We start from the raw sequence: 23,175 nt of genomic DNA, 5'->3' as shown, positions 1-23,175 counted from the left end.
ATCTGTTGTCATTTCTCTTCAGTCTGAAGAACTTCCTTTAAGAATTTCTTGAAGTGAGGATCTGCTGGTTATGAAATCTCTTAGCTTTCTTTTATCCAAAAAAAATTTTTTTTAACCTCATTCATTGAAGGATATTTTCACTGGCTGTTGAATTCTAGATTGACAGTTTTCTCTCTGTGTTTTATACATACCATTAGATTGTTTTCTGACCTTCATTATTTTCTGTGAGTAGTAGTCATTCATAATTCTTACCTTTGTCCCCTGACACACAATGACTTTTTCTTTTCCTCTGCTTTATAATTTATCTTTGATTTTTAGTACTTTGTGATATGCTGAGGTATGATTTTCTTAATGTCTTTCATCAAATTTGGAAAATTCTCAGATACTATTGCTTAAATATTTTTTTCTATTCTCTCTCCTCTCCTTCTTCATCTCCACTTACACTGTGTTAGATCACTTTATATTGTCCCACAAGTCACTGGGGCTTTGTTTTTATTTCAAAAAAATTTTTTCCATGTTCATCAATTTGGAAAATTTCTATTGAGCTGTCTTCAAGGTCACTGATGCCTTCTTCTGTAGTGTCCAATTTACTTAATAGTAAATTGCTTATCCAGGTGATCTTTTATTTAAGATTTTATATTTTTCAGCTTAATATCCATTGGCTCTTTTTTTATTGCTTTTATGTATTTTTTATCTTATGACTAAGATTCCCCATCTCTTACATCATAGTTATTCATGCTTTATTTCACATCCTTAAGGATATTTATAATAGGTGTTTTAAAATCCTCATATACCAATCCTAACATCTGGGTCTTTCAAAGTCTGTTTCCATTTTTTCTCCTTGATTCTTTGCAGGTTTAATAATTTTTTATTGCATGCTAGACATTTTAGATGATACATTATAGGGAGAAGTGATTATGTTGTCTCCCTTTAAAGGGTGATAAGTTTTGTTTTGGTGATATTGAATAGTGACATAATTGGTAAATCTTGATCTAGTCAGACTTTTTTTTAAGGTTTCTTAGAATAGTCTATTACTATTTTTGCCCTAAGTCCTAGGGAATGGCTTTTATTCTAGGACATAAATTTTACTAAGATATGGCTTTTCTAGGGTCTCAATTGAATACCTGATGTTTTCAGTGAGGAGTGTCCACTCTGGCTGGGCCACAATCCCAGATTCTCCAACCTCTATGTGCTCGCTAATATCTCTGTTCAGCTCTCAGCTTCCCAGCAGCAGAACTCACAGAGTCAGGCTTTGTACATGTGCTTCTCAGTTCTTGGCCCAGGATCTGAGGGAGTGGCCATCCAGTTTTCTTGGGCCCCAGCTCTGTGTAGCTACCCCTTTCTCTGGCCATGCCCCCAAGAATTTTAGCTGCCTCCAAAACACATTCTGAAGAATAGTGGCAATATGGACAGCTCTATCTTATTTCTGATTTTAACAGAAATTTCTTTAGTATTTCATTGTTAGCTTTCAGTAAATATTCTATCTTGTTTTAAAATCTTCTATTTTTACTTTACTTAGAGATTTCATCATGAATGCTTACTGAATTATATCAATTACTCTTTTGTCATATATTGGTATAGTCCTATATTTTCCCCTTAATTTATTAATGGAATAAATTATGTTGATAAAATTCCTAATGCTCATTCTTAGGTTTCCAAAATAAATCCTTATTTTATACACTGATAGGTATGCTTTTCAATTTTTCAAGCCTTTAACATTTAAATGAATAAAACAGAATAATAAGCTTTAAAATACAGGGTGCTTAAAAAAAAGGACAAATACTTCTTAAATTTCAGTCACTTTGCCTTACTTAAGCATACAAAGGCAAGTTGATTATTAACAGTTAAAAGAAATTTATACTGTGTCTCTCTACTTGTGCTACGAAGACAATTACATTCAGCTTCTTGAAGTATGATTGATGACAACTGCACGTTAAAGACAATTGTCTTTGATATTGTGAAAAGAATTTAGAATCCTAGCTCTACCACTTACGAACCAAGTGACCTTGTTTAACTTACCTTCTCAGAGCTTGTTACCTTCTGTGTAAGATGGGGGTGGAAGTCACACCTACCCTGCACGGTTAACGTGAGCATTAAGTGTGATGATGGGTGGGGGTATGTTTTGTAAGTGCTAAGCTATTGTTGGTGGCTTTTTTTTTTCTTTTCAGAATTGCTCTACTGTATTTCTTTTCCTCCTTTCCCCCCTCTTTTAAAACATTATAAGACTTCTGTGTCTTTTTAAAAGCAATTTAAAATTCACAGCAAAATTGAGATGGAGGTACAGAGATTTCCCATATAGTTCCCATCCTCACACATGCATAGCCTCCCCATTATCAACATTCCCCCACCAGAGTGATGCAGTTGTTACAAATGATGAACCTACATTGATCCATCATAATCACCCAGAGTCCATCCTTTACCTTAGGGTTCGCTCTTGGTGTTGTACATTCTGTGGGTTTGAACAAAAGTCTAAGGACATGTATCCACCATTATAGTATCATACAGAGTATTTTCACTGCTCTAAAACTCCTCTGTGCTCTGTCTATTCATCTCTCTCTCTCCAAACCCCTGATAACCACTGTTCTTTTATTGTCTCTTTAGTTTCGCCATGGAGTTGGGTTTTTTTTTAATTAATTAATTAATTAATTAATCGTTGGCCGCGTTGGGCCTTGGTTACAGCAAGCGGGATCTTTCGTTGCAGTGCACGGGCTCTTCATCGCGGTGCCAGAGCTTCTCTAGTTGTAGCATGCACTCTCCAGAGCACGTGGGCTCTGTAGTTACAGCATGTGGGCTCTCTAGATGTGGCACATGGGCTAAGTTGCCCCGCGGCATGTGGGATCCTAGTTCCCAGACCAGGGATCGAACCGGCATCCCCTGCGTTGCAAGATGAATTCTTAACTATTGGACCACCAGGGAAGTCCCTGCCATGACTATTCTTTATTACCTGTGGTCCCCAAGGACTACACAGATGACACGGGACATTCCTTGTTAAGGAAAGGGCAGTAGGAAGATTCTCTCTTGAGCCTTGTTGTCACTGTCTACTATTGGATTTACTGCCCTGGCTGCTGGGCAGGACTCCCAAGGGTCCTGTTATTGTTTGGAGAGGCATAAAATGGAAGAAGAAATCCACTCTCACTTCCTGAAAAAGAAGGAAAAAAGGAAAAGGGAAGAGAAAATTCATTTGTCCCTGAGAGGAAAAGGAGGAAAGAAATTTAAAGGAAATTCACTTCTGAAGACTAGGACTGTAGCAAAAGCAGAGTTCTCACCCTGCTTCCAATATCCCTGTTAGGACTATTTCATTGTTTTTCCTAAAGAAATAATGGGAAATGATTTTTTCTTTTTCTTTTTTTTTTTTTTTTTGCAGTATACAGGCCTCTCACTGTTGTGGCCTCTCCCGTTGCGGAGCACAGGCTCCGGACGTGCAGGCTCGGCGGCCATGGCTCACAGGCCCAGCCGCTCCGCAGCATGTGGGATCTTCCCGGACCAGGGCACAAACCCGTGTCCCCTGCATCGGCAGGCGGACTCTCAACCACTGCGCCACCAGGGAAGCCTGGGAAATGATGTTAATACTCCAATTCAACTACCTTACCATTTAAATAAATTTTTAGAGGCAGGCTTGGAAACCTAACCATCTAAAGAATTTTTTTTAATGCATTGTATATTAAACAAGCCTACAAACAAACACCTTGCAAAGATGTTTTGTAACTTAATTCACCTTTCTGCCTCTACCCAGATGCTTCATATGCATCTCATCAGCTCAAGCTCGAAATGCCTACAGACATGACAGCAATGCTTATGAAGGGCCCTATTGAATGGCTGAAGAATGGTGATCTGACATCAGGACGGACAGCACAGGAAAGCCGCTGTTCTGTTTTGCAGCCATGGAAATGCTTGGGAATGGTTTTCGAGGAACAGTCAACAAACCTCCAGGTGAGTGTCAGATACTCAGGGCTGCCCTGACCCCAGACAATAAGAATAATGGAGAGTTGTGGACAATTTCAGAGCTGAGAGCGTCCAGAGAAAATCCCAGTAAGGCTACCCTTGGCTAGGTGGCCAAAGTTTTACATGTACCAAAACATATTAAACAAATGTGCACGTATACCCTCAGCTTGTGACTCTGGGCAGTACAACTATTAAATTGCAATATTAGGACTCAAGTATATTCACTTGAACTAATTTAACTTATGTTTCAGATAATGAGTCAGTTAAGTTCCTGGAATTTCGCTCCTCTTATTTTTCTTTCTTCTGAATTTAAATCCTAGTTCACCTAAGAGATTTCAGTATTCTGGGAAATCTGATTTGTCTAAAATAGATGTAAAAAGAAGCCCTCTATATTTATAACCAGACCAGAGCATGGTCAGTGGTGAGAAAAACATCCCCATGGTTCAACTCTATAGCCCTGAAGACAGCTAAAAGAGAATTTGGGTTGGTAGGCAGCTATCTGTTGATGGAATGATGCACTTAGAAGATCTTCAGCTTTCCATTTGTGATGTTATCTGTTTGGTTAGTAGCCAGTTTGTTGTTTTTCAGGAAAAATTCTGCAGAGATAAACATATGCTTCCATGTTGTTATTCTTCTGGTTTCCACAATCCAGGACATGGGCCTGCCCACTATTTCATTTATCTCCCTTTGGAGACTCAAAATTGATTTATTGAGTTGAATTAGCTTGGGTTGATGCAAAGAAAGGTCAGAAATTGTGATGGAAAAAGGATTCAAAAATAATGGTGGAGAAAGGATTAAACAAAGCAAGCAAATCAAGATGGCAGGAGAAAAGGAAAAAAAATAAGGAAGAAGTGAAAATGATGATTGATGTCGATGTTGCTGTTTTAACTGAGAAATTTAAAGGCTGCGAAACATTGAGAAATCAAATTAATGACCTGGAAAATAAACTCAGATTAAGAAATGTCAGATTGGAGGATACTCTTGATGCGGTAGAAGTAGGAGAAACAATGCATGTTCCCCCCCCAACCCCCGCCCCACATACAACATTGCAAAACCGCTTTGGGTGAATAATGTTTAATTCCTTCCACAAGCCATATCTTAATTTCGCTAAAGCTTGATGCCGTGACAGAAATCTGTAGTTTATATGTGAGATGAGAAATTCTTACAGGGAAAAGATAAATATCTTAACTTCTTTTGGCCTCTGATGACTTTTTGTTTCTGTGGAGAAGCTGACAGAGCTACCGGCTTTGATTGTTTTTGATTATGTAGGGCTTAAACCAAAGTTGTTAAGGGTACTAAACCTTATGAGTCAAATGCTTATCTGGCTAACTCCAATGATCATATTTAAGTCACGTACTCCCTTGAACTGTTATCTTGATAAGTATCTTTTCAAGATTGTGCCGAATCAAAAGAATTTTTGAATAGTAAAGAGAAAAGTATTTTAGAGAGGATGTGAGAGGCAAAACACTTTCTTTGTTCCTTATCCTACTTGGAGATTCCCAGAAATTGTTCTAGAGTCACAGTGGCTGAATGGCCTTTTTTATTAATGGGACTGGGTGTGGTGCATAATTATTACACAAATAATAGATAACAGTTGTTGAACATCTACTCTATGACAGACATAGTTCTCTAAGTGCTTTATATGTATAAATTCAGTTGGTCTGCACTACAATCAAAAGTGGTAGGTATGGGACTTCCCTGGTGGTCCAGTGGTTAAGACTCTGCACTTCCAGTGCTGGGGGCATGGGTTCATTCCCTGGTCAGGGAACTAAGATCCCACATGCTGTGCGGCACCACCAAAAAAAAAAAAAAGTGGTAGGTATGATTAGTGTCCCCATTTTAAAGATGAGAAGAGCGAGCTGCAGAGTTAGATCATTGCCCAGGTCACCCAGCTCTTACAAAAGAGGCAGAATTCGTATCCAAGTTATCCTGGCTCCAGAATCCACCTTTTCAACGACAATACTGTGGTTCTAAGTTATTTAAAGACACTGGGATTTTAAAAATAATCTATTTCTGGCCATGGGTGTAAAAATATATTCATGTATCCCAGGAAGAGTTTCATTAGCAAGAGGAAGTCTCTTTTTTGTTACCCATTCATTTTAAGTCAGTTTAAATACAAAACAAATCAGAGTTTTTGCACTGCCAAAAAGAGTACAGTAAGATGTGGAGAAAGCCAGAGAAGCACGTGTTCAGAGGGACTTTGTGTTACCTTCCTGGCCTGAATGGGATCAAGGTTGATATTTTCCTTTTTAAAAAAGATGGAGCTAAAATGTAAAGAACTGATTTTTCTTGTTTTAATTCATTTTATTTCCTTTGACATTACGGCCTATTTAAATTACACAGCAGCTGTGAGTGATAAAAGAAACGCTTCAGTTCAGAGCAGAGAAGAAAGAACATGTTTTAAACCATAGAGTCAGAAGGTGAGAAACTCCCAGGTTACTAGGAACAGAGCTACTCTCAGAAGAATGGGATGAGTTGGTGACTACACCCCTCAGCACAACAGGAAGCGCAGTGTCTCCCAACATGATGGATCTCTCAATACCACAGCATTGGAAAGAGCCTTTGTTTTTTTCCACCCAAGGGATCATTTTAAATAGTCTCTCAAGATGGTTGAAGTGGCTATAATCTGGTCAGTGTTCCTCAAAGTGTGGCGAGTACCCATGGAGCAAAATAGAGAAGAGGTTGGAAGCAGAGTGGGAGAGACGAGCCCCACTTCCAACCCATCCACTACTACACTCATCACTTTTTTCTTCCTGCCTTGCAAGGTACAATGTTGCTACCAAAGTGCAAGAAAGTGTCTTTGTGAGTTTGAGAGCTCAGACAGGTGAGGGGGAAAGGCACCTAAAGTAACAGTGGTAAGAGTTTAGAAACAATATTAAAAGCTGTGGAATTACATCAAAACTCAGTAGGATGGAATTCCATCAAAAGTACACATCTTGGAGCCCACTCCTTAGAGCCAAAGGAAGGCTTAGCTTAGATCTCTATTTTCTACATTGATATTAGGAAAAAGGTATGGTTTCTTTCTTTTTACAATGTTTCCTGGATACAGAAAAAAAATTCCTCAAAATTTTGCGTGCAGAGAGATGGATTAAATAACTTTAAGAGTTATCTCTTTTCCAAAGAGAAGGTGTCCTTGCAATTTTATTAATTAATTTATTTGTGATATCATAGATTAAGCCCGTATTTAATGAGAATGCTGATGGATGAAGCCATGACCGTATGGGGATTATTACAGTGGACCAAGAGTCCAGATTTTGTGCTTGAAGACACGGGCAAAGCAGGTACAAAGTCTCTCAGCAGATATTTTTATTTGTGAAATGGGACAACACTTCTGGTTGCTTTTCAGTGGTGAGGATTAATGCAGTGCATGGTACTGGGCTTGACAACCTGTGAGCAGAGATTTGAGGACTTAGGTGCTGCAATGAGCGCGGTATTATTATCACTTGTAATTTTCTAAATTATGGAATTATGTAGAGTGGCTCCGACTGCAGATTGCACGTGAGGCCTCTGAAAGGCATTTTACTTCATGCTTTCTGGGATGGTAAAATTGTGATCAACTTTATGCAGATCCAAAACAAAGAGTAGAGTTTGGGTTAGATTTCATATGAGACACAACAGTTTGGATGACCCTTATTTTCAATATAGTCAATAAAATGCCAATTTACAACTGAGATGAAGAATTAAAATTCTACTGAAGATTTATCTTCTTACAAGGTGTAGTCTGTATATATTTTCCAAAATTATGTGCTTTATGATTTTGTCATAAAATCAATGCCCATTCATTCAAATATAGAAAAATAGAAATAAATATGTCTTTCTTAAAGAGTCAAGTACCGTGACCAATTTCACAAGCAGTGAGAATGGAAGCCAAGTTAGGAACCCACGGAGTCTGATTCCCAAGCCAATGCTCTTTGCAATGTCACAGTTTAGAGTTTAGCTAATTTAATATTTTGCTTTTTGTTTTCACTTAACATTGTGCCAAAAGCATATTTGATGTAAAACTTTCTTAGGGGGAGGTATAACATTCTATCAAGTACCCCAACAGTGTTTTTGAACATTTAAAAAAATATCTTGCGAATGTCAGTACTTGGGGTGAAGATCAAGGGTGCTGGAAGGTTCGCAATGTGTGTCTGCACCCGGCTGGAAACACAGGTTACACAACAGCCTTGCCCTCCTCACACCTGGCTGGGGTTTTGCAGAGTCAGTAGGAGGAGACGATGAAGTCAGACAATGGCTTAGTAGATTTTACTTGGGAGGGAGAAAGAACATTTAAGAGGAATATTTAAATCATAAGAGAAAGAAATGGGAACTTGTTTCTTGGGGATTCGCTGAAGAAAGAATGGAGAAAAATCCCATCTATCCAGCATGGTTAAAGTGGCCCTTTGCACTTAGATGAGTGTATCAGGGTGTAAATTAGTTGTTTCTACACTTTAGATCTGAAGGGAATGGAAAAAAGTCAAAAAACAAAACAAAGCAAAGGAAAAAGGATAATTCACCATAATACTCTCAAAAGCCAAAGTTGACTAACACTAGCGCCCAGGTTATTCTAAGACATGAATTTTCTGATGACAGGACTGGGAACCCTCCGCTCCTCCTAGGTGTCCCCTCGACCTCCCGGGAGGCCTTCCGCCCACTGCCGCTCTGCTGTCTCCCAGGAAGCTGTTGGCTATCCCTTCATCTGCTCTTTTCTGAGCTCCCCAGTTTCGTTCCAGCAGATCACTCCACTCCAACAAACATACAAATGTTCCTTGTCATGGATACACATCCTATGTAGATTTACTCTATAGTTAGTGAGTACCAGACTCATTTCACAGTTCATAAGCTAAGTTTGGATTCATGCTCAACCTCGCTACCAAAGCTTTTGCAGCTAAGAGCTGCAGCTCACATCACGTGCCCTGAGTTGCCCCTACCTCTGTGCCTATCACCCATCAGCGAGATCTATTTTCTCTGCAGAAGCACATGCATTGCCCCACGCCGACACTCACTGGTTTTAGCATTGGCTAATCACCAATACCATTGTGTTAAGTGAGATTCCTAGATGCTGATTGCATTTATTGCATAAATTACTTCATTATTAAAATCAGATATTTGAGTCCCCAAACCATTAACATGAAAGTTATTAACATAATTTCATAAGCTAATAAATCAAGCACAGGAAAAGAATTAAAGGGTTCTTAGTGATAAGTGTTTCTTCAGAGATTAAGGAACACAATTTTCTTATGCATATATTAACATTTTACCAGTGGGTTCTTGCAAGAGCAGTTTTTTCTCTCTCCGTACGACTTACACTCTGTCTTCTTCATACTTGGCCTCTGAAACTCAGTTTCAAAATTAAGGTGTTTTTTTTTTTTCCTTTTCAAAGAACTATAAAGCAATTTTCCTTTTTTGATGATGAATGTGTAAGAATACACAGAAATTTTATTTTTTTAACATCTTTATTGGAGTATAATTGCTTTACAATGGTGTGTTAGTTTCTGCTGTATAACGAAGTGAATCAGCTATGAATGTACCTACATCCCCATATCTCCTCCCTCTTGCATCTCCCTCCCACCCTCCCTAACCCACCCCTCTAGGTGGACACAAAGCACCGAGCTGATCTCCCTGTGCTATGTGGCTGCTTCCCACTAGCTATCTATTTTCCATTTGGTAGTGTATATATGTTCACGTCACACTCTCACTTTGTTCCAGCTTACTGTTCCCCCTCCCTGTGTCCTGAAGTCCATTCTGTACGTCTGCGTCTTTATTCCTGTCCTGCTCTTGGTTCTTCAGAACTTTTTTTTTTTTAAGATTCCATATATATGTGTTAGCATATGGTATTTGTTTTTCTCTTTCTGACTTACTTCACTCTGTGTGACAGACTCTAGGTTCATCCACCTTACTACAAATAACTCAATTTCGTTTCTTTTTATGGCTGAGTAATATTCCATTGTATATATATGCCACATCTTCTTTATCCATTCATCTGTAGCTGGACACTTAGGTTGCTTCCATGTCCTGGCTATTGTAAATAGTGCTGAAATGAACATTTTGGTACATGACTCTTTTTGAATTATGGTTTTCTCGGGGTATACACCCAGTAGTGGGATTGCTGGGTCGCATGGTAGTTCTATTTTTAGTTTTTTAAGGAACCTCCATACTGTTCTCCATAGTGGCTGTATCAATTCCCACCAACAGTGCAAGAGGGTTCCCTTTTCTCCACACCCTCTGCAGCATTTTATTGTTCGTAGATTTTCTGATGATGGCCATTCTGACTGGTGTGCGGTGATAACATCATTGTAGTTTTGATTTGCATTTCTCTATTGACTAGTGGTGTTGAGCATTCTTTCATATGTTTGTTGGCAATCTGTATATCTTCTTTGGAGGAATGTCTATTTAGGTCTTCTGCCCATTTTTGGATTGGGTTGTTTGTTCTTTTGATATTGAGCTGCATGAGCTGCTTGTAAATTTTGGAGGTTAATCCTTTGTCAGTTGCTTCATTTGCAAATATTTTCTCCCATTCTGAGGGTTGTCTTTCCATCTTGTTTATGGTTTGCTGTGCAAAACCTTTTAGTTTCATTAGGTCCCATTTGTTTATTTTTGTTTTTATTTCCATTTCTGTCGGATGTGGGTCAGAAAGGATCTTGCTGTGATTTATGTCATAGAGTGTTCTGCTTATGTTTTCCTCTAAGAGTTTTATAGTGTCTGGCCTGACATTTAGGTCTTTAATCCATTTTGAGATAACTTTTGTGTATGGTGTTAGGAAGTGTTCTAATTTCATTCTTTTACATGTAGATGTCCAATTTTCCCAGCACCACTTATTGAAGAGGGTGTCTTTTCTCCATTGGATATTCTTGCCTCCTTTATCAAAAATAAGATGACCATATGTGCGTCGGTTTATCTCTGGGCTTTCTATCCTGTTCCATTGATCTATATTTCTGTTTCTGGGCCAGTACCATACTGTCTTGATTACTGTAGCTTTGTAGTATAGTCTGAAGTCAGGGAGTGTGATTCCTCCGGCTCCATTTTTCTTTCTCAAGATTGCTTTGGCTACTTGGGGTCTTTTGTGTTTCCATAAAAATTGTGAAATTTTTTGTTCCAGTTCTGTGAAAAATAGCATTGGTAGTTTGATAGGGATTGCACTGAATATGTAGATTGCTTTGGGTCATATAGAAATTTTAACAAAGTTGATTCTTCCAATCCAAGAACATGGTATATCTCTCCATCTGTTTGTATAATCTTTCATTTCTTTTATCAGTGTCTTATAGTTTTCTGCATACAGGTCTCTTGTCTCCTTAGGTAGGTTTATTCCAAGGTATTTTATTCTTTTTGTTGCAATGGTAAATGGGGTGTTTCCTTAATATCTCTTTCAGATTTTTGATCATTAGTGTATAGGAATGCAAGAGATTTCTGTGCATTAATTTTGTATCCTGCTACTTTACCAAATTCATTGATTACCTCTAGTAGTTTTCTGGTAGAGTCTTTAGGATTCTCTATGTATAGTATCATGTCATCTTCAAACAGTGACAGCTTTACTTCTTCTTTTCTGTTTTGGGTTCCTTTTATTCCTTTTTCTTCTGATTGCTGGGGCTAAAACTTCCAAAACGATGTTGAATAATAGTGGTGAGAGTGGGCACCCTTGTCTTGATCCTGATCTTAGTGGAAATGGTTTCAGTTTTTCAACATTGAGAACGATGTTGGCTGTGGGTTTTTGATATATGGCCTTTATTATGTTGAGGTAGTCTCCCTCTATGCCTACTTTCCAGAGGGTTTTTATCATAAATGGGTATTGAATTTTGTCAAAAGCATTTTCTGCATCTATTGAGATGATCATATGGTTTTTATCCTTCAGTTTGTTAATATGGTGCATCACATTGATTGATTTGCATATACTGAAGAATCCTTGCATTCCTGGGATAAACCCCACTTGATCATAGTGTATGATCCTTTTAATGTACTGTTGGATTCTGTTTGCTAGTATTTTGTTGAGGATTTTTGTATCTGTGTTCATCAGTTGTATTGGCTTGTAGTACTCTTTCTTTGTGACATCTTTGTCTGGTTTTGGTATCAGGGTGATGGTAGCCTTGTAGAATGAGTTTGGAAATGTTCCTCCCTCTGCTATATTTTGGAAGAGTTTGAGAAGGATAGGTGTTCGCTCTTCTCTAAATGTTTGATAGAATTCACCTGTGAAGCCATCTGGTCCTGGGCTTTTGTTTCTTGGAAGATTTTTATTCATAGTCTCAATTTCAGTGCTTGTGATTGGTCTGTTTATATTTTCTATTTCTTCCTGGTTCAGTCTCGGAAGATTGTGCTTTTCTAAGAATTTGTCCATTTCTTCCAGGTTGCTGATTTTATTGGCATAGAGTTGCTTGTAGTTATCTCTCATGATCCTTTGTATTTCTGCAGTGTCAGTTACTTCTTTTTCATTTCTAATTCTATTGATCTGAGTCTTCTCCCTTTTTTTCTTGATGAGTCTGGCTAATGCTTTATCAATTTTGTTTATCTTCTCAAAGAACCAGCTTTTGTTCTTATTGATCTTTGCTGTTGTTTCCTTCATTACTTTTTCATTTATTTCTGATCTGATATTTATGATTTCTTTTCTTCTCCTAACTTTGGGGATTTTTGTTCTTCTTTCTCTAATTTCTTCAGATGTAAGGTTAGGTTGTTTATTTGAGATTTTTCTTGTTTCTTGTACAATTGTACTGCTATTAACTTCCCTCTTAGAACTGCTTTTGCTGCATCGCATAGTTTTTGGGTCGTTGTGTTTTCATTGTCATTTGTTTCTAGGTAACTTTTGATTTCCTCTTTGATTCTTCAGTGATCTCTTGGTTATTAAGTAGTGTATTGTTTAAATCCATGTGTTTGTATTTTTTACAGTGTTTTTCCTGTAATTGATATCTACTCTCATACAGCATTGTGGTCGGAAAAGATACTTGTTATGATTTCAATTTTCTTAAATTTACAAAGACTTGTTTGTTTGTTTGTGGTACACGGGCCTCTCACTGTTGTGGCCTCTCCTGTTGCGGAGCACAGGCTCTGGACACACAGGCTCAGCGGCCATGGCTCACGGGCCCAGCCACTCCGCGGCATGTGGGATCCTCCTGGACCGGGGCACGAACCCATGTCCCCTGCATCAGCAGGCGGGCTCTCAACCACTGCGCCACCAGAGAAGCTCCGAAGGCTTGATTTTTGACCCAAGATATGTTCTATCCTGGAGAATGTTCCATGAGCACTTGAGAAGGAAGTGTATTCTGTTGTTTTTGGATGGAATGTCCTATAAATATCAATGAAGTCCATCGTGTTTAATGTATCATTTAAAGCTTGCATTTCCTTATTTATTTTCCTTTTGGATGATGTGTCCATTGGTGAAAGTGGGGTGTTAAAGTCCCCTACTATGAATGCGTTACTGTCGATTTCCCGTTTTATGGCTGTTAGCATTTGCCTTATGTATTGAGGTGCTCCTATGTTGGGTGCATAAATATTTACAATTGTATATCTTCTTCTTGGACTGATCCCTTGATCATTATGTAGTGTCCTTCTTTGTCTCTTGCAATAGTGTTTATTTTAAAGTCTATCTTGTCTGATATGAGAATTGCTACTCCAGCTTTCTTTTGGTTTCTATTTTCATGGAATATCTTTTTCCATCCCCTCACTTTCAGTCTCTATGTGTCCCTAGGTCTGAAGTGGGTCTCTTGTAGACAGCATATATATGGGTCTTGTTTGTGTATCCATTCAGCCAGTCTGTGTCTTTTGGTTGGAGCATTTAATCCATTTACATTTAGGGTAATTATCGATATGTATGTTCCTATTACCATTTTCTGAATTGTTTGGGGTTTGTTATTGTAGGTCTTTTCCTTCTCTTGTGCTTCCTGCCTAGAGAAGTTCCTTTAGCATTTGTTGTAAAGCTGGTTTGGTGGTGCTGATTTCTCTTAGCTTTTGCTTGTCTGTAAAGGTTTTAATTTCTCCATCAAATCGCAATGAGATCCTTTTTGGGTAGAGTAATCTTGGTTGTAGTCTGTTCCCTTTCATCACTTTAAATATGTCCTACCACTCCATTCTGGCTTGCAGAATTTCTGCTGAAAGATCAGCTGTTAACCTTCTGGGGATTCCCTAGTATGTTATTTGTTGTTTTTCCCTTGCTGCTTTTAATATTTTTTCTTTGTGTTTAATTTTTGATAGTTTGATTAATATGTGTCTTGCCATGTTTCTCCTTGGATTTATCCTGTATGGGACTCTCTGTGCTTCCTGGACTTGATTGGCTATTTCCTTTCCCATGTTAGGGAAGTTTTCAACTATAATCTCTTCAAATATTTTCTCAGACCCTTTCTTTTTCTCTTCTCCATTTGGAACCCCTATAATTCAAATGTTGGTGTGTTTAATGTTGTCCCAGAGGTCTCTGAGACTGTCCTCAATTCTTTTCATTCTTTTTTCTTTATTCTGCTCAGCAGCAGTTATTTCCTCTATTTTATCTTCCAGGTCACTTATCCATTCTTCTGCCTCAGTTATTCTGCTATTGATTCCTTCTAGAGAATTTTTTATTTCATTTATTGTGTCGTTCATCATTGTTTATTTGCTCTTTTGTTCTTCTAGCTCCTTGTTAAACCTTTCTTGTATTTTCTCCATTCTATTTCAGAGATTTTGGATCATCTTTACTGTGATTACTCTGAATTCTTTTTAAGGTAGACTGCCTATTTCCTCTTCATTTGTTTGTTCTGGTGGGTTTTTACCTTGCTCCTTCATCTGCTGTGTATTTCTCTGTCTTCTCATTTTGCTTAACTCACTGTGTTTGGGGTCTCCTTTTTGCAGCCTGCAGGTTCGTAGCTCCCATTGTTTTTGGTGTCTGCCCCCAGTGGCTAATGTTGGTTCAGTGGGTTGTGTAGGCTTCCTGGTGGAGGGGACTGGTGCCTGTGGATGAGGCTAGATCTTGTCTTTCTGGTGGGCTGGACCGTGTCTGGTGGTGTGTCTTGGGGTGTCTGTGACCTTATTATGATTTTAAGCAGCGTCTCTGCTAATGGGCGGGGTTGTGTTCCTGTCTTGCTAGTTGTTTGGCATAGGGTGTCCAACACTGGAGCTTGCTGGTCGTTGAGTGGAGCTGGGTCTTAGCATTGAGATGGAGATCTCTGAGAGAGCTTTTGCCATTTGATATTACGTGGAGCCGGGAGGCCTCTGGTGGACCAGTGTCCTGAACTCGGGTCTCCCACCTCAGAGGCACGGGTCTGACAGCAGGCAGAGCACCAAGACCCGTCAGCCACACGGCTCTTTCAGATACACCTTGGATGATATGGACTCTGAAAATTCAAGTTACACCCGAGATTCCATTCCCCTGTGGTTACTCATCTGGATCACAGACATGTAGGACCTGTCTGCCCTGAGAGGCCACCTCCAGTTTCTTCCCCATAAGCATCTTTGCCATAAACATATAAAGCAATTTTCAACTGAATCCATTAGCCTTCTGTGATATGCACTACCTATAAAATTCTTTCTTCACACTTCTTAGACTGCAAAAGCTTTGGGATGGCAGGGAAGGCAAGGTAGAGTTGGAAGGAAAAATGCCTTGGATTAGTCTTAGGTAGTGCAATTTTCATTCTAGGTGAATTTCAAATGTATTTCTAGATTTAAGAGGTTCTAGTGAAGTTCTAATTATCTCTCTAATTACAACACATACTGAGGTTAAGCATTCTTATCAAATGGTGCATTAAAAATGGGTTTTATTCCCAGGCTGGATCTAATAGGGTGAGATACTGGCCTGAACACATAGAAATTGGTTCCCTCATTCATTTCACTTACCAGATTGTGAAAGATTCTGAGGGTCGGAACCATCATTATCCAGTGCAATGATGTTGCCTAGAAACGAAGATAGGTTCCAATGTAAATTAGACTATAACAACTTTATCCTTTGTGCAATTTGTGTAATGTTTTTGGCAAATAGCAACTGATGGATCATAATTGAAATATGTAGACTGTTGTTAGCAAAGCATTACATGTGATTTTACAGGTGAATTGAGGAAATGGGTGGGCCAACAGTTCCAAGAACAAGTGTAGTGATCACACCACACTTTTTCCTCTATAATCTTCAGTGACTACGAATATTCCCCTGAAGAAAGCACAAACTCCCCTGGACCTCCTCCTCTCCACCTGCTTAAAACCTTTCAACAGCATCTCATTGCTCTTAGAAAAAAACATTTCTCAGCATGGCCCACAACCCCACATGGTCTAGCCTGCCCTTATTGGTCTAGCCTCATCTCAAAGCTGGCTTTGCTATTCTGCTTGCTTGCAGTTCTTCATAAGCACTTTTCCCCTTCCCATCACAGAGCCTTTGCACAGGTTTCCCTCTCTGATTATAATGTTCCCTGCTCTCTGAACCCATTAACTTCTATTCATTCTTCAGATCTCAACTCAAGAGCTACTTCCTCCAGGAAGGCTCCCCTGACCTTTGTGATTAGGTCAGATCTTTCCTGGCTGTGATAATACCATGAATGGCTCAATTACATGTTTGTCAGATTGCCATTTTTTAAGTTTTATAGTGTGTTTTTTTCTACTTTAAACATGTTTACATGGTAAAAAAAATCAAAATGAAATAAAAACATATATACTGAGCTATCTAGCTTTGATTTCTGTTCTCATTTACCCCACAACCTCTCCTTTTATAGACAAACTTTTTTTCATTAGTTTCTTATTTATCTTTACAGTATTGCTTTTTTGCAGGGACAAGTACAAATATGTATCTTGTTTCTCCCCTTTTTGACACAAAAAATAACATACTTTATGCATGTTCTACAACATACTTTTTTCTTCCCTAACAATGTACTCTGGAGCTTATTCTATATCAAGACATAAAGAATCTCTCTCCTTTTTACAGCTGTGTAGAATTCTACTGTGAAACTCTTGCACTGTTTCTGGAACCAGTTCCTTATGCTGGCAGTTGGCTTGTTTTCAGTCTTTTACTATTACAAATAACGCTGCAATTAATAACCACATGTGCATGTCTCTGTCTTTTCCACATGTGCAAGTTCTATGTAAATACCCACAAATAGGATTGCTGGGTCAAAGGATAAATGCATCAGTAATTTTTTTGTGTGTGTGTGGTACGTGGGCCTCTCACCGCCGTGGTCCCCCTGGCTGTGGAGCACAGGCCGCGGATGCACAGGCTCAGCAGCCACGGCTCAGGGGCCCAGCCGCTCCACGGCATGCGGGATCCTCCCGGACCGGGGCATGAACCCGCGTCCCCTGCATCGGCAGGCGGACTCCCAACCACTGCGCCACCAGGGAAGCCCATGCATCAGTAATTTTGATAGAAATCACCGCATTACCCTTCCTGTGGGTTGTACCACTTCCCACCTTCATCAGCAAAACATGAGTGTCCATTTCTCCACAGCTTCACCAGTCGTGTTGTCCAACTTTTGATTGGGAGGTAAGAAATTGTACTCAGGGCAGTGTTAATGTGCCTCTGTCTTATTTTGAGTAAGGTTGAGTATCTTTTTATGTGCTTAAGGGCCATTTATAGTTTTTGTGTGTATGAACTGACTGTTCATGTCTCTTTGCCCATTTTCTGTTGGGCGCTTTATCTTTTCATTCCTGTTAACTAGGTGCTTTTATTAGCTGATATTAACCATTTACCTGTGATGTATGTTGCAGATATTTTCCCCAGTTTGTCATTTGTCTTATGACTTTCCATATTGTGTTTTCAGATAGATAATATCTCTCTCCTGCTAAGACACCAGGGAGGGCAAGTTCCACAGGTCTTGGGCTACCACTATGTCCCCAAATCTGTTTCTTCATCTGTAAAAAATGTGAACCTTGTTGTAGGGCCCCTTCACCTCTGAAAGTCTATGATTTCATTTTCTCTTCTTACCTTTTGGTTTATTAAGGTTCCCCTGCCTTCCCCTCTCCTCTGCCAACCCCCCCGCCTTCCCCTCCCTCTGCCTCTCTGCACTTGGGCTCAGGGGTCACACATACATTGGGAAATGTGGAAACTCACATGGTGTTACCTGAGAAGTGCCTAGAAGGGCTTCCTCCCCCATATATCCCACCTGATTTTCACATGAAATTTCACCATTAGTGATACATTGTCTTCTCAATTCCCACTAACTTTATTCAGGTCTCTGTTACTTCTTATCTGGACTTAAGCTGGTCTCCAAGCTGCTCTGCCTGGATCACTTCTTTTCACCCTTCAGTCTATGTGCTGCCTCCAGATGACATTTCTTATAGAAGAGCTTTGATCAGGGTACTTTCTAACTTTCTTGTATTGTCCATTTATTTTATTGTTAAAGTTCCAAGTCCCTTCATGATAAGATCTCAAACTGTATTTTCAGCTGCAAGTCTCATTGTGCCCTCCCTGGTCCCTTTCCTTCCATCATGTAGGCTACTCACTGTCATCCACCTCCATCCTCTTCTCAGGCTGGTCCTTCCATCTGACATGTCCTCCTTTCAACCAGGTCTAATTCTATCTACAAAATATTACCCATTTCTCATCATCCTCCTCTCAAGCTGGGATTAAACTCTGCTTTCCCGGTGCCCTCATAACAGTTTAAATAAAAGGTCACACTGCATGTTTTTCTTGGAAGGAAAGTTCATGGCTCTCTAGCGGAGTATAACCTCTTTGAGGGTATATTTTTTTCATCCTCATAGGGTCTGTAAGTAATAGTCTCTAGGGCATTTATTGCCTAGAATTGAAGCAATGCTCACTCCCAGGAACTTTAATTTTAATTTAATTTGTACAGTACTCCTGGGATGGTAGCAAGTTAGGTAAGAGTTAATTAGTTTAGCAGATTTGGTTTTTTCCTCTTAAATTATGGTTCAGTAAAATATTAGTGTATACCTTTGTGTATGGGCATGTGTGTGTGTGTTTATGTGTGTGCGCACACACAAATGCCCACACCATTGCATGCTTATGGAAAGGGAATAGTGTTGAAAGAGAGGAAAGTATATAGAGGTGAGAATAGAGGGGAATTGAAGAGAACATTCTTCACTTTATGGTTTTTCCGAAGAACAACTGCACTCTTTCCTGAAACAGCCCACCTCTTTTTTTTTTTTTTACATCTTTATTGGAGTATAATTGCTTTACAATGGTCTGTTAGTTTCTGCTTTATAACAAAGTGAATCAGTTATACATATACATATGTTCCCATATCTCTTCCCTCTTGCATCTCCCTCCCTCCCACCCTCCCTATCCCACCCCTCTAGGTGGTCACAAAGCACCGAGCTGATCTCCCTGTGCTATGCGGCTGCTTCCCACTAGCTATCTATTTTACGTTTGGTAGTGTATATATGTCCATGCCACTCTCTCGCTTTGTCACAGCTTACCCTTCTCCCTCCCCATATCCTCAAGTCCGTTCTCTAGTAGGTCTGTGTCTTTATTCCTGTCTTACCCCTAGGTTCTTCATGACATTTTTTTCTTAAATTCCATATATATGTGTTAGCATACGGTATTTGTCTTTCTCTTTCTGACTTACTTCACTCTGTATGACAGACTCTAGGTCCATCTACCTCATTACAAATAGCTCAATTTCGTTTCTTTTTATGGCTGAGTAATATTCCATTGTATATACGTGCCACATCTTCTTTATCCATTCATCCGATGATGGGCACTTAGGTTGTTTCCATCTCCGGGCTATTGTAAATAGAGCTGCAATGAACATTTTGGTACATGACTCTTTTTGAATTATGGTTTTCTCAGGGTATATGCCCAGTAGTGGGATGGCTGGGTCATATGGTAGTTCTATTTGTAGTTTTTTAAGGAACCTCCATACTGTTCTCCATAGTCAGCCCACCTCTTTGTCCTGCCAAATTATATCTTTCCCATCTCTTTGATTTTGGATAAAATTTATCCATGGAAACTTTTCTAGTTAACCCATCATGACCACACCCCTTGCATCTCTCTGATAGGTTAACACATTCTGCATGGATGTGTTAAGACATTGTTGGAACAGTCTACTGTATCTTGAGGCTATCTTTTATCCATCTTATCGCCTCTTTGTCCTTCCTGAGATAGTACTTCCTAATTTAATCTTATAGCCTTTCCAGAGGAATAGCTCATGACTGTTTGAGAGTGAAAGAATTCTGCAGGATGTTTGATCTGGGTCAGACCCTAGTGCTCATCTCCATAACCCTCTCATTTAGCTGTGCCCATGGCTGCCTGGATTGAAGACTACATTGTTCCAGCCTCCCTTGCAGCTAGCTGTGGCCATGTGACTAAGTTCTGGTCAGTGAGATGTAAGTGGAAGTGCCACATGTAACTTCCAGAAGTGATTTTTAAAGCAAGAAGGTGCTCCCTTTTAAGCCTTCTCTCCTTTCCAGTGGAGAGGGATGTCAAAATAATGGATGAAGCTTGAGGGACCATCTTAGACTATGAGGTGTGATCCCTATGCTAAAACTGGCAGTATAGCAAGATAGAGCCTGCGTCTGTGATGATTTTCTGCTGATGCATTTCTAGATACCTGCCCCTAGTCTTCTTTTATTTATTTATTTATTTATTTTAAAATTATTGATTGATTTATTTGGCTGCACCAGGTCTTAGTTGCAGCACATGGGATCTTTGTTGCCACGTGCAGGATCTTCAGTTGTGGCATGCGAACTCTTAGTTGTGGCATATGGGATCTAGTTCCCTGACCAGGGGTCGAACCCAGGCCCCCTGTATTGGGAGTGTGGAGTCTTAGCCACTGGACCACCAGGAAGTCCCCAGGCTTCTTTCACATGAAAGAGAAGACATTTGCCTTGTGCAGGTCTTCATTATTTAGGGTTCCATTATTCGTGGCCAAACCTAATCCTAACTGAATATAGTCATAAAAAAGAGCAAGATCTGGAGAATTACCAACAGGCCTCAAACAAGATTGACATATTAAAATCACTTTGGAGTGATAGTACCTCTCCTTATTTAAGCCATTCCCAGGAATTTGAAAGAAAGGAGCAAAAACATTCCAGGCTGCCATGATTCCACAAAACAAACTACCTGAGAAGATTCTTGTTGAGAATGCAGTGACGTGGGCATTACATACAGTAGAGAAACTGAGCTCCAAGAAGGAAAGTGACTCTCCCTAGACCACCCACCTCATTAGTTAGGCTCTGAACTCTCCTTCCTTGAGGCTCCTAGGCCAGTTCTTTTGCCTCAGCACGTTTTATCTGCAAATTTAATCCACTCTCCATCAGGGGAATTGGTTATACCCTGGGAAACTGTGCGGAAGCAGAGTGGAATATTCATCTTAGCTATAAGGCCATGGGTAATCAAACACTGAGCTTTCATCTACCACCCACAAAAGAGAAGTTTAGCTTTCAAAATGTCTGCAAAAAAAGTTCTTTCAAGTTGTGTCTTTCTGACTGTAGGAAATGAGTCCTGCATGAGATGATACATGATAAAACACTTTGTGTGGGGCTGAGAGGTGCAGTGGAAGGCAATACTCTCTTGTCTTCCCCGTGGAGTTAGAAATCTCCAGGTCCCAGGAGTTGACAGGTGGACCAGTCACAGTTATAGTTACAAAGTTGTGCTTGAGATCATGAAATGGAAACATAAATATGACAAACATTTTCTTTGGTACTAGATGACAATTTCCCAGTGCACAGAGCTCTTCAAAAAACAATATTGCTATTTTAAAAAAAACAATATGCTGTTTCTTTCTACTAAATCTTTCAGCATATTTCTTATTCATTGCAAATTTCTAACACCTGTCTGTGTATAAAGGTGCTAAATCCGAGTTGGATATAACAAATCCTCATATAATGGGAGTTGTGCTTTTTCAAAGGCTTTCCTCCCCGTCGTTTCAGGAAAGTTGCCTATCTTAGAATCTCAGGTTTTTAACACTGACAGAAACCTCTTAGTTCAATATATAGAGAATCTAATCCCTTCATTTATAAATGAGAAACATTGAGGTCCTACGAGAAGAAAGATTGTGCTACAGACTAGCTCAACTAGCTCTAGGTCAGAGCTAGTTGAAGTTTTAATAAGTATCTCTTCAACTGCTTTTAAATCTTTGAAGAGCAGATTAAAAAGAAATATAGGACTTCCTTGGTGGTGCAGTAGTTAAGAATCCACCTGCCAATGCAGGGGACACGGGTTCAAGCCCTGGTCCGGGAAGATCCCACATGCTGTGGAGCAACTAAGCCTGTACACTACAACTGCTGAGCCTGCGCTCTAGAGCCCGGGAGCCAAAACTACTGAGCCCACGTGCCACAACTACTGAAGCCCACGCACCTAGAGCCCGGGCTTCGCAACAAGAGAAGCCACCGCAATGAGGAGCCTGCGCACTGCAATGAAGAGTAGTCCCTGCTCGCCACAACTATAGAAAGCCCATGCATAGCAGTGAAGACCCAATGCAGCCAAAAATAAAGTTTATTAAAGAAAAAAAAACTTAAAAAAAAAGAAATATATTTTCTTCTGTTTTCCAAGCCACCCAGCAGTCCAGATGAGATCTCAGGTTTGGAATCATAAATATGGGACAACAAAGTACTACAATATACAATTCATCATATTTTTCTTTTACCCTGAAAGAACAAAATGTATCATAACCATTCATTCTTTCTCACCTTTGTCGTCAGCTTTCTATTCATGGGTTGAACTGGCTGTTCTTTGCACTGAGGTGTGTGTGTGAAGATGTCATGTATTAACAGCTAATTAGGAGCATTTCAGAGCAGAGGTCGGCCTCGCTAACACAAGTTTCTTTGTCACGGTGGTGCTGGATGCAGCTGCTGCTCTTAGGTGTCAACAAAGAAAGCCCAATACAGTGGAGACATTAGCCTAGGGCTAGAAGAAGCCTTCTGAGAGCAGCCAAAGTCCTCATTTGGAGCCTGCCACGTAGCTGTGTTGGCTGTTGGTCTGAGCAAACTGCTAGATGCCCGGAGGCCCCTAGTAACCCACTGCTAGCTCCAACACCTCTTATATTTACATGGAACAAACTATAGGCCCCCCAAAAGGGCAGCAAATACTTGTGAAAAGAGCCGTAGTGCTAAGAGAAGGAGACTGAGATTGTAGCCACCACTCTGCCTCTAACTGGGTGATGTTTCCATCCCATTCGCCTGCATTGTCAAAACAGTAGTTGGCCAAGCTTTCAGTCCTCAGACAGAAGTTATCAGGAAAAAGTAAAACAATTAATGAAATAGCATGCTTTGGGGGAAGAGGAGAGAGAATGACATATTAATATAACATAACTAGGAGGTGATAAAATCTACACCTTCTATACATGATTTATCTGATTTACTACTGGCGGTATCACTAGTATATAAAATATCAAAGTTCTGTTTGATGCATTCCAGGGAATTCAATATTTT

At 39.7% G+C, this 23,175-nt stretch overlaps 1 protein-coding gene across 2 annotated transcripts in view; it reads right to left on the bottom strand.

Annotated features, from left to right (window-relative positions):
* Positions 1–2,624: 2,624 nt before the first annotated feature.
* The window catches only part of LOC308623396 (uncharacterized protein), a 171,993-nt gene continuing 151,442 nt past the window's right edge, over positions 2,625–23,175 (bottom strand). For both annotated transcript variants that reach the window (XM_081245704.1, XM_081245703.1), the window contains 2 exons: positions 15,706–15,762; positions 2,625–3,139 (listed from right to left, as the gene is read on the bottom strand). In XM_081245704.1, coding sequence (XP_081101830.1) covers positions 3,032–3,139; positions 15,706–15,762 — 165 coding nt within the window. In that variant the 3' untranslated portion in view covers positions 2,625–3,031. The remainder of the gene's footprint in view (positions 3,140–15,705; positions 15,763–23,175) is intronic.

This window comes from Mesoplodon bidens (genome assembly GCF_964165515.1).
Source record: "Mesoplodon bidens genome assembly, chromosome: 10".
In the NCBI taxonomy this organism is placed as follows: domain Eukaryota; kingdom Metazoa; phylum Chordata; class Mammalia; order Artiodactyla; family Ziphiidae; genus Mesoplodon; species Mesoplodon bidens.
The sequence above is the reverse complement of the archived record's forward strand: the minus strand, read 5'-3'. Positions and strand labels throughout refer to the sequence as shown.